Source organism: Cariama cristata, unplaced genomic scaffold (genome assembly GCF_000690535.1).
Source record: "Cariama cristata isolate BGI_N322 unplaced genomic scaffold, ASM69053v1 scaffold5321, whole genome shotgun sequence".
Taxonomy (NCBI): Eukaryota; Metazoa; Chordata; class Aves; order Cariamiformes; family Cariamidae; genus Cariama; species Cariama cristata.
In genome coordinates this window covers 1-11424 of record NW_009600891.1, presented here as the reverse complement: position 1 = coordinate 11424, position 11424 = coordinate 1, and the positions used below count along the sequence as shown (strand labels likewise).

The window sequence follows — 11424 nt, the reverse complement described above, 5'->3', positions numbered from 1 at the left end:
TCCCCGTCCGGGAACACAAAAAACTCCTAATGGAGAAACCATTGGTCTCATAGGAGTTTACGCTAAATATGCAAAAAAGCCTCAGTGTTTGTAGACCAGTGCCTGTGTGCAAAGTAAACTGTTGTCATCACATCCTTCCCAACCTCCAAGGACTAAGCCCAGTGGAGACTTTGAAGTTTCTCAGGTGATGCTTTGCTCAGGGAGCCAGGAAGGCATGGCCATTTTCTCCTGGAGTTGAGAGACATGGATGCATTTTCCCATGTCATTTCAGCTCTTCAGTTGTGGCAGGAAGACAGGCATCCCACCCTGCAGCAGAGAGCAGCTCAGACCCCCAGGACAACTGGCCAGCTCCAGCAACCAGGAGGTCATCCTAGTGTTTCCAGGGTTATGCCTGTCTGTGCTTGGGTTTGTTTTCTGGTAATGTGGGACTAGTCTTCCAAAGGAGGGAAGGGGAATTCCTCTTTTGTTTTGTTTTGTTTTGTTTTGTTTTTTAAATTTAAAAATACCTGAGAGGTGTTTGACTATCACAGCGGACAATGGGAATCCTAGTCTGCTACTTCTCAAACCTGCTTCTCTGGCAAGCCAGAGAAGACATGAAGTTAAAAAGCTGTTTGCTTTGGGAAAGCATCCCAGCCCATGCTGAAGGAAGCACTGTGGAGGCCTTCTCCTCTGTGTGTGAGCCATATGGGAAGTGCACTCTGATTCTGAGAAGGACCAGGACATGCATGGGAACTGAAAGCAGGCCAGGAACAAGGTTCCTAACTCCAGCAGTAAATGCACACAGGCTCTTTATTTACCTGTACCTCTATTCAGAAAAGTATTTGTCTGTCTGTCTGTCACACATGCAGGAGTCATTTAATCCCCCAGTGAAATGCCAGAAGGAAAAAAAAACCAACAAAACATTAGACAATAGAGTATACGAGTTTGGGTTTTTTTTAATTGTTAAGTGAGATTGTATAAAGTGCAAATAAATCAATATAAAAATTCAGGGAGAGAAAGTGCAGTCCAGGAGTTTACCACTTTAATTAGCTAGAGGATTAAAATTGTTTTGGAACACCAGTACAACCAGATGTGAACTCTTTGGTCTTTTTGAAGCTCTTCAAAAGTTTGATGACTTTCTCCCTGTGGGAAAGAAGCACAAAACATAGAGACTGTACTGGAAATGGACAATGCAGACAGCTGTGGGTTTTTTTATTCCTAGTGTTCCTCTAGCATGCCCTGAGGAAGGTGGTGCCTAAAGAAAAGCAAACCTGGCAAAGTTTACCCCATGGGGTCAATTCTGGTTATGCTTCACTCCTACTGCTGAGTAGTTTCTGCCTTCACTGAACTGTCCCATTGACTTGGTAAGTGGCACAATATCTCTCATTTCCCTGCCAGTAGCCCCACTCAGTGAAACAGCTCATTTGCAGAGCAAGGTCCACAGGATTTGTTTGGCAGTATGTAGGTGTGCAGAAAGACAGTGCGCCAGGCCGCTGCACTGCTGCTCCGTCACCTCTTGGTTGCGGTGGGGACACGCTACAGAAGAAACATAGTGGACATAGTATACAGGAATGTGTTTGCCCAAGTTTGTTCCCCTTCTTTTCTGTGGTAATATGATGAGGCCTTTGCAATCAGGGAGAGTAGTGAAACCTGTACCACCGTAGGTTTTGTCTTGGAAATCAAATCTCATAATGAATTTACCGTATAACTTCTGAATTCCTCGCTTATCGTCCTCTGAAAGTCTGAAGGTTGCTGGGTTCACGTATGAGTACATAGGGTACATCAGAGCTTCACGGACATTGGAATGAGCGAGTCCCAAAGAATGGCCAAATTCATGAGCAGCAACAAGGAACAAATTAACTTCTGCAGCACAGAAGCATAGAAAATTATGTTAAAGGTGTGGCATTTCTTTTTAGCATACAAAGAATCGAAGTAGCAGGAGAATTTGTATCTTTTATTCCCTTGGAATGAAACCTCAGAGTTTTGATTGGTTGTTACTGACCTTTCTCATGTAACTATAATATTTTAATAAAAACTTTACTGACCCCTTGCATACGCATCTAGAGACCCTGAGTCTCTTTCCAACTCTGCCTTTAGTTAACCTTATTCCTACAAGCAAGTCATTTTACCTTTTCATAATTTATGTAGAAAATAGAGGCTTATAGTCCTTGTTTAGCCTATGAAATGTGCTTTAAAATATGGACAGAACAGGCATTATGTAGCTGTTAATGATAATGAAGCACAAGTACTTAGAAAGGTAGTTGAAAAGAACAGAAATGTCGATCCTGAAATGGTAACAAAGCATGAACAGTTCTGGAAAGCATTTGCTATGGCTGTGTTCTTCTAATATGTACAATATTTAGCTTTCCCCTTCATACACACATGTGGGTTTTACCTCGATTGAACTCTGACCACCTTTCATCATCATCAAAATGAGCATCTCCACCAATCCCTTCTCCAGGTGCAAACGCATGAGCTAGTGTGTTACCTCGTCCATCAAAAGGATATCCATCACCATGCTCTGCATTTGAAAATAAATAAATGACATCAGATGACATCAGCTGTACTGTTTAAATTCAGCAAATTGAAGCATGTTGCTTGTTTGTGCTAGTTTTGTTCATTACCAATCCATAAAAAAAATTCCTATGTTAGCAGCAAAGTTGTAAAAACGAGGAGCAAGGCTTAGGAAACACTCTTCAAATTCATGACTTCAGTTCAAAACTTGTATTTGATAATTCAGGCTGCTGCATGTTTCAAAAAGAGCTGAACATTTTTTCTGAGCCTTTGTCAGAAATGTGGTTCTGAGGCAGCAATCAGGGATTATTTCAGAATAAATTCTTAATGCTTGACAACTTTATAAGCACCTGAATGTGACAATGATTTGGGATAGATAGCCATGTTCCTGAAGAGCTAAGTTCATTTGTCCGCAGCCTTGGGGTATGGTCTATTACCTGCTTCTGTCACAGTGCACGTGGAGTGTTACTGTTTCCTAGCTCGAGTGCCAGAGCTGACAGGATAGTATATTTGCACCAGCTCTGAAAATTTCCCCCTACCCCTTAGTGAGCCTCTGACTTGATTGAGGAATATTTGAGGACTCAAATGCCATTCTGTGTCCTTTCCCCCAGACGATGTGGATGGACCTTGAGGCAGTGCTAACACAGGCAGAAGAGACCTAGTCCAAGTGCATGCCAAGGGAATTAAACTCATTCCAGCTTGCAGGATCCTTTCTCACTTTGACTGGCACGTTACTTGATCCTTCATGGCAACATAATATGCTTGCCATCAGTGAAGCATGAGCTTGGGACATTTTGGTGTTTATATGCAGTCAGCTACTTGTAAGCCAGGTGTCTGATCTTCACTTATGGTCAATGGAGATCTAGTAAATATTGTCAGTGGATCTAGAGAACAAGTCAGCTAACCTTAAAGTAGGCATTTAGTTTGGCTAAGTTGAGTCAGTTTAGGTGCCAGGCACAAGTTAAAGGTATGGCTACATTCATGCGTTAGTCTGGATCAGAAGTGATCTTCTGAAGCGACTCTACTTGTCACCCGCATATACCATTCTTTGGCTTGCGACTTGGTGCAATCTTGGAGTGCACCAACAGGACTCCTTCTAGAATAAAATCAACCAGAAGATACTCTCTATGGCCAAACCTAATGCACCCCAGCTGCCAAAGACTGTTTAGGCCAGGGAACCAGACTAGATGTAGACCAAAGTAAATCTACCTGAACCTGCCTGCATCCAGCCTGTGGAGACTGGATCTTCAGAACCAGCTGGTTTGCTCTACAGATCTGTTCCCATTAGTTTGCACTATTTGTTAAGGCAGACAGAGCTTTGAACATCTAAATTTAGGTGTCTTATTCTGGAGCTGGATTTTCCCTCCATTTCACACCTGTAACTCTGAAAGGATTTTCTAATGGTTTCATAGGTGTAAAACTGAATCACAACATATAAATTTGGTAGCATGATAAAGAGAAGATAGAATTTATGCAGACTTCAGAATAACTGAAAACTCTTTGTTCTTTCTTAAAGCTGTGGCTATAAAAATACATGCTTTGAGTCAAATATGGACCATTTCATTTTAAAAATGACAGATATTCTCACCCCAACGTGCAAATCTAATCACAATGTCTGCAGGTCTCTTGAATACTCTTTCAAACTGCAGTGGAGTCACATCACTCCATACCATAAAAGCCCTTCTAATTGCATCATCCACTTTCTTTGGGGGTAGATCAGGTGTATAATTGACAATCCTGGCAGCAAAAGGAAACAGATTAATGTCATTTAGGGTGTGAAGGAAACCCACGCAGTTAAATACAAAGCAACCCCTTTCCCCATAAAAACTGAAATGTCACTAACTTGTAAGTCAAATGTGTCTTTTTCCATCTTGGACTTCCAGGAAATATTTTGTAATCTGCTATATCAGGAACTCCACATCTGGGCTGTTTCATTATTTCTTCTGTTTCTGCATTTAATTTTCCAGTTACAGTCAGGTGGAAAAACCTCTGCATTTCTTTAATCCTCTCTTCTAAGCTTAGGCTTTGTGTTTTTGTAAAAAGTGGAAAGAATTTGTCGAGGTATGCCTCGAAGAAGAAAACGAAAATAAAAATTAGTATGTATATCTATGATCTTTTGGTAATTGCATTTTACATTTGATATTGAATTGTTTCATCATCCTGCAGTCATGGCTAGTTTTAGATGTGTTTTTTCTTCCCATTTCAGTTTACCAAATGCTGTTCTCTCTGTAGTATAGATTAGCATATATGAAAAGAATTGCAGTACCAGTGAAATACTGTAAGCAAGCAATCATTTTACGTAAATACAGTTTACTGAACATTCAAATCTGCAGCCTTCCAATGTACTCTACATAATATTTTTGAGACGTTTTAAAAATGGCATGCTCCCCTTTATTTACCGGTTGCAACCTCGTCTAAGTTAGACTTAGGATGTCTAAGCTAGTCAGCAAGTTTAAATTGTTTTATGTCACCTCTGCAAAAACTGTTGTTGTAATGTAAGATAAGAAGATAATATAAACAGATAGGAAAAGAATATAGAAGCTGAATCAAAGATCAGGTTATTCATAATGCAGTGACATTGTTCCCCTGGTAACATACCTTCACATTCTCTAAGTCTGTGTTGCTCGATGATTCAGGTTTAAGTTGTGCTGGAAAAGCAAGACTCTTAGGTAGGAGAATGGTGGCACAAAGTAGGAGGTATTGCATAGTGCCCAGCTTGCCAAGGAGCCTTGTTACGGCAGAAAAGGTTTGACCTTCTGTCTCCCAAGACGACAACTAAAGTGCTTATATAGATCCTGATAGCTCCAAGTGGCAATTACACGTGACTCACTTTTTGGTGGTGTTAATGTAATGTCATCACTATTCTAAGAAGTAAATGAAAGCATGGTAAACAAATCTTTCCTTTGACTTCCCTGTTGATGTCATGTCACAGCTGGCAGCCAGCTTTGGCTTGCTCTTTGCATATTATTCCAGTAGTGAAACCACAGGGTCATAGGGAAGTTAATTTTTTGTAACTTCATCACTTCATCAGTACAGTTACTGTATAATCACTTCTTACTGTGCTTCGCCCAAGCTCCTTATACACAAAGGCATTCGGCAGCAGCCTTTTGGTCAGACAGCCTGCCTGTGTTAGTTGATGCAGAGGCAGAGATGAGGTAGATGGGAGAACTATCTCACTGAAACGACTGGCATTTCCTAAGGAGCATGCACAACACTGTCTAGGTAATTTTTCTGATTCAGATTCTCTTGTGAGGTATCCTGTGCTGCAGGAAATCCAGTTCAGTGAAGTTAAAGAGATTTCTGCTGTTTTTACAGAGGTGAGAAGAAAGCTCTTACACGTGTCCTCTAGAAATAGGAGGCTGTGGGAAGCCTTTGTCCCTTTCCTCCCAAATGAGATAGCCTTTCAGGAGAGTCTCTTTACATTGGAGAACTAGATATAAACCAGTTTACAAGAATAGATGAAAGCCCTCAGGAAAAAAGAGAGGATCTTACTCTAACAAACATGGAGCTATCTTCTACCTCCAGCTGTACCAGTGCAATCTATGGAGGTCTGTGAAGCACTGGCAGAGGAAACCAAAGCTAAACAGGGCAACCGCAACCTCCGTGGTCCCCTGATACCAACACTGATCTCAGCTTCACTCTACCAAACCCCACTGGAAGTGATAGTTTTTGAGGACTGGAAACACCAGTCCCCAGGCTGGCTTATGATTTTTTCAGGCTGTGCAGTTTTGTGACCATATTACCTCTAATCTGAAAGCAAAGGTGCATAAATGGGAAAAGACCGTTACTGTTTCTCACAATAGGACAGTTTGTATGGGTATCGCTGAACATGTATGGAAGAGTTTGTGGGTTACTAGCTTAAGTCCAATGTACTTCTAACTGACTTGACGAGAAAGGCTTTCATTTCAGAGAGACGTGATCTATACCAAAACACTGCTGAACTATTCAGGAGAGGACTACATTGCACAATAGTATCTGAAACAGTTGCTAAAGGAGTGATGCTTCCACCTGATATTGAAAACACCCACCATGTGATCATTTCTGCACATTTTGCTAGGCTTACAGGAAATCTATCTATGTCCAAATTTTAAAGCTTGATGAAAAAAAGCTGGTTTACTGTTAGGAGCAGGTTCATCTTTTGCTTCCTCAGCAGCTGACTTTATGTTTGACTGTGGCAGTAAAGTAGGATCTGGACCAGGATCTGGTTAGCAGGAGATGAGAATGTGTTTAAACTGCTTTGAACTCCATGACACTAGCGTGTGGTACTGATTATTTCCTCATATATACGAGAGGAATTTGAAAGCCCCCAGAGCCCCGTTCCGGTTGACAGACTATTGAGCAACTCACATATATCTTCAACTGGGCCATGGGCGAACCTGAAAAGGAGAGTTTAAACACAAGAGCTTGCTGAGAAAGGACAGGCATCATGGTCCGTTTTATTTTCTGCTGGAAATATGTCAACTCTGCTCATTTTTTTTTTCAAAAAAGAGAGAAGGTTTTGATAAACATTGGGCTTGAATTGAAATTAAAAACTTCCCATGAAAAGAATTTTAATTTCTTTGAGCTCAAAATCAGCACGAATCAATCTAATTCTAATAAGATCAATACCAAAAGGAAATGGATGCTGATTTTTAGATTTAGCTGTGTGAATTTTCTGGACTTTATCTTTTTATCTTGATCTTGAATGACAAAAACTGTTGCAGGCCAGGAAAAATAATTTCCTGCCTAAACGTCATAGTCATAACATTTACATCACTTTGCCCCCCCCGCTTTCTTTCACTTATTAAACTGCCTGTATCTCAGTCCATGAGTTTTCTCTCTTTTGCACTTCCTAGTCTCTCACCCATCCCACTGTGCACGGGGAACGAGTGAGCAGCTATGTGGGTGATTAGCTGCTGGCTGTGCTCTACCCACTGCAGTGAATATCAAGCAAAAAGAATGGCCAGAAATTCTTGGGAAATGTTCTGTTTGGGTCACTTGTGAATTATGCAACATTGTATGTAAGGTCCTACCAAACTGGATAGACTGGGATTCTTATGGTCTCCAGGACACCTGATTTGTTTTGTTCTGTTATTTGGTTATTCAATTTGATTAACAAAACATAAAATTCAGGCATGACAAATATTTCTGCAGAGTAAAATGGTTCTTTTTGCATTGCAATTTCTTGAGGCTAATCCCAGTGAGGCACAGTCTGCTTCAGAACCTTCCTGGTATTTTTCCACAAAATGAACCTTCATCCTCCTTGTCTCAGCTTCATGTGACACACTCCTTATGGATGCAAAATGACCCCAGAGCAACACAAATTTGAAGTCCCCTCATGGTTGTTATGGGCCGTGTTTCTTGGCTGGGCCCTAGACTGTAGAGGGAAGTACATCTCCATGGCTTTTGCACTCCATTTCCATAGATTTTACCTGAGGGGGGCTGTCTTCAAAGGTTTCCCTTGACACTTGGAATCCAGGGCTACATATCCCTTTTGCAGGCTGTGTGAAGGTAAAATCCTCCCATCATCCCTGCCTGGGCATCGAGGTCCTGCCGGGGCCCGTCGGCACTGCATCAGCCCATCCCAGTTCTTCCTTCCTGTTTGGCTGGATCAAGGTGCACTGAGCTGTTTCCCAGCAAGGTCTACCTCATGTCCCATTGCTCTAGGGGAGGAAAGGCCCGAGGAAGGGATTAGATGTTCAGGTAGCAGAAACAGTGTGAGAAGAACTAACACATCTAAGTTACTAATAATTAAGCAATCAACATAACTTGTGGATTTACCATCTTATTACAGTGTCTAGAATCGCTTTGTATTTAATGATTTTCTATTTACAATAGTTTAATTGAGACATCATGTGGGAAAAAGATGTAAATATAGAGATAGTTTTTTACAATAATCATCTTGAGCCATAAACCACAAGGAAATATTCCTGTAAATGTTACCTACCCGTGTGAGTTCTGACATCCTCCATTTTTTGTCTGCTCCTTTGGTCAATGATCAGGAGTCTCTCTTTCCTCCAGCTAACAAACACAAGTAAGTGTCTCAAAATTTTCCATATAATAATTTGCTTTATTAAATTTAAATTGAAGTCATAAGATACAACCTTTAGGTGCATGCAGTCTTTCCTCCCTCCAGAAGCACATGTACAGGACATGGGGAAGGGAAGAGGGCAGGAGGGCAGCTACCTGCGTTTCACTGCGGTGTGGATCCAAACCTTACCGGGCAGGAGCAGTGGCATAAGCTCCTATAATCACCTTTTATTTGTGAATTCCCTTTCTGTAGCTGGCTATCCCCATCCATTTGTAAGTCTGGTTCGACACTGTCTTTAAAGGACTGAGTCAAGACACAATCTAAATACCTGCATGCATCTTGTCTTGACAAAACCGCATCCTTTCACGTAGCAAACCTTTAATTTAGTACTTGGACTAAGGCAACCTCATACTGCCTGTAATCCTGCAGCAAATCTCTGTGATAAGCAGCAGAGTCCCATCTAAAACAGTCTGATCATGTAACGGTGTTGCAAGGGCAATCAAAGTAGCTGTGACAATGTGGGGGGGCATGCTGCACTCGGTCTGTCCGCACTAAATGTAGTCCAAACTAAGGAGCCGTCAATGTCTGAAGCTTTTCCTGACTCATCCTGAGGATCTGCACATGCCTGTACATGCTGGGACAGCACGGTGAGTTTGGACTTTGGTGATGATGGAGGCCAGGGTTTGAAAGGCAGGGTAGACACTGCAAGACTTTACCTTCTTGTGCCTTATCTCTGCTGAGCCTCATGGACTTGTATAGGTCTTTGGAAAAAGTACTAGGAGTATGAATAACATTAACCAAAATTTTGCATTTAGCCAGATTTGCCAAATCTTATTTCTGTCAAAAAATTAAACAGCCCCCAAACACCAGAGAGTTGATAGACTTCATTGGAAGCTAACATTCAGTAAAGCAATTCCAGAGGAATTATAGATTTACCACCAGAGTTTTATGCTCTAGTATGAAAGGTGTGAGATTGAATTTGAATGCAGTCAATGTAAGACCAGTGCAGAAGCTTGATTTACCTCATGTGTATTACAGAGCTGAAATTCGGCTAGGAGGATTGCGAAAAACTAAAACCAACTGTATGTGAAGACATAGGTAAAAAAATTTTTACACCATTTTTTTTCCCTAGAAGTTGTCAGATATGGTCATATTATTGTCTCTATTCAAATAGTTCCTGATTCACAGAATTAATTCATGGCTGGAAGCTGTCTGCTGGTCAGAGGGGTCCTCTGGGTGTGGGACAGGTCCTTTTCTATTCCTCTCTCTGACTTCCAGTAACTAAATGTAAAGACAGTAACATGTCCTAGTTGGTAGACTTCGTTATACCACTGAACTGTTCTTTCACCAAAAATTTCCTTCCTTCAGCAGAGTTGCAGCCTGTTTCACACAAAGCAAGTTATGCTGAGTTTTGCAACTTGATCGATTTTGACTTTGTTACCATCAGAAAGCAACACAACCATTAAAAATCTACGCAACCAAATAAGGACCACTTGCACTCGGATGGTGAAGAGTGAGTCACAAAGAAGCCTTGCTAACTTTAGAACAGTTATTCATGTAGCTGCTTGCAAGCCTGAGTGGTTGCTTAACCAAACCCCATGTGAGTAACTATTTTTTACTCCATTTCTTTGAAGGATAAGACTGGGCTTCATTGCATGTAACTAGATTCCCAAAATCACCTGGGTTAGTTGTGGCTTCTAACTGCCTACTGATCCCTGCCTGCCATAGGGAGCACCTAGCTGAGCTGTTCAGATGTTGCTACTTACATTACAGACACCCAAAATGTGCTATTTCCCACCCCACAGAGGCTCATCCTTAGTTATAAAAACCCCTGTTATTGTTACTGCAGGTTTTACCAGTACTCCTGACTCCATCTGTGATGCATTTGTCTCAGATTTTTCCACAAAACTGCAAGAAGAAATACAGTCAGATATAGCCACAAGACCTCCTAATTGTTCTCTTTACTCTGTTATGATGAATATATAATTTAAAAGCAGTAAATTGGCCATTAAAAATGTTTGCCTCATGAAAACAATATAAAAATTCTTACATCATTGCCTCAAGCATATCCGTAGAGCATGGGAACATCTTCTCACCTTTTTTTGATTTTTATTTGCCGTTTCTTTTTTATGGTCTAATATTTTACTTTTCTATCCTGTCTGCTTTTCTACATTTCAGTTTGTTTTTTTCTCTCAGAGGGTCTTTTCTCTAAATTATATAAAATTTATGAAACTATTAGAGCTGCTTCCAACCAAACAATATTTGACAAAAGAGTATGTTACAATAGTGTAAAAAATTAATATAATAGATATAGACTTGATGGGGTTGCAACTGATTATAGCAGGAGTTTGACTGTGTGTAATTTGTAAAAAGCTTAATAAATACATTAATACACACACTTAAAAAGAAATTTGATGTTCATCTAAAAAAAAAATAATATCTAAATGTCATTTCATTTCCTGTAAATACAACCTCCTGCCTTCTGTAAGGCAATAACTCAACCTCGGGCAAAGCATTCTGCAAGCAAAGCCCTGTCCCTATTCCCCTCTCCTTCTTTTCATTTTCCTTTGTTCCAAGAAGTGAATTTTCCTTTGTTCTTACCCTCCCGAGGAGGCTACAGGCCAGAACTAGGAAGCACGTAAGGCATCTAAACCAGGAGGTAGGCAGATGTTAGTGTGCTGGGTTTATGTGACAAGGTTTTGGTAGCGGGGGGCTGCAAGGGTGGCTTCTGTGAGAAGACAGCAGGAGCTGCCCTCATGTCAGATACAACTGGTTCCAGCTGGCTCCAACAGACCCACTGCTGCCCAAAGCTGAGCCCATCAGTGATGCGGGTGGCACCTCTCTGATAACATATTTAGGAAAGGGGTAAGAACGCTGGACAACGTCTGGGATAGAGAGGAGCGAGACTGTGTGGTGGGAGC

The 11424-nt window shown here is 41.1% G+C and overlaps 1 protein-coding gene across 1 annotated transcript; it reads right to left on the bottom strand.

Annotated features, from left to right (window-relative positions):
* Window positions 1–1680: 1680 nt before the first annotated feature.
* On the bottom strand, window positions 1681–5199 carry MMP7 (matrix metallopeptidase 7 (matrilysin, uterine); the record flags this gene model as incomplete). The annotated part of the gene is made up of 5 exons (XM_009710209.1): window positions 5092–5199; window positions 4337–4560; window positions 4082–4230; window positions 2375–2500; window positions 1681–1842 (listed from the first exon to the last, which is right to left on the bottom strand). Coding segments are annotated over exons 1-5 (769 nt in total), but the record flags the coding sequence as incomplete, so codon positions are not given.
* Between the last annotated feature and the right edge of the window lie 6225 nt (window positions 5200–11424).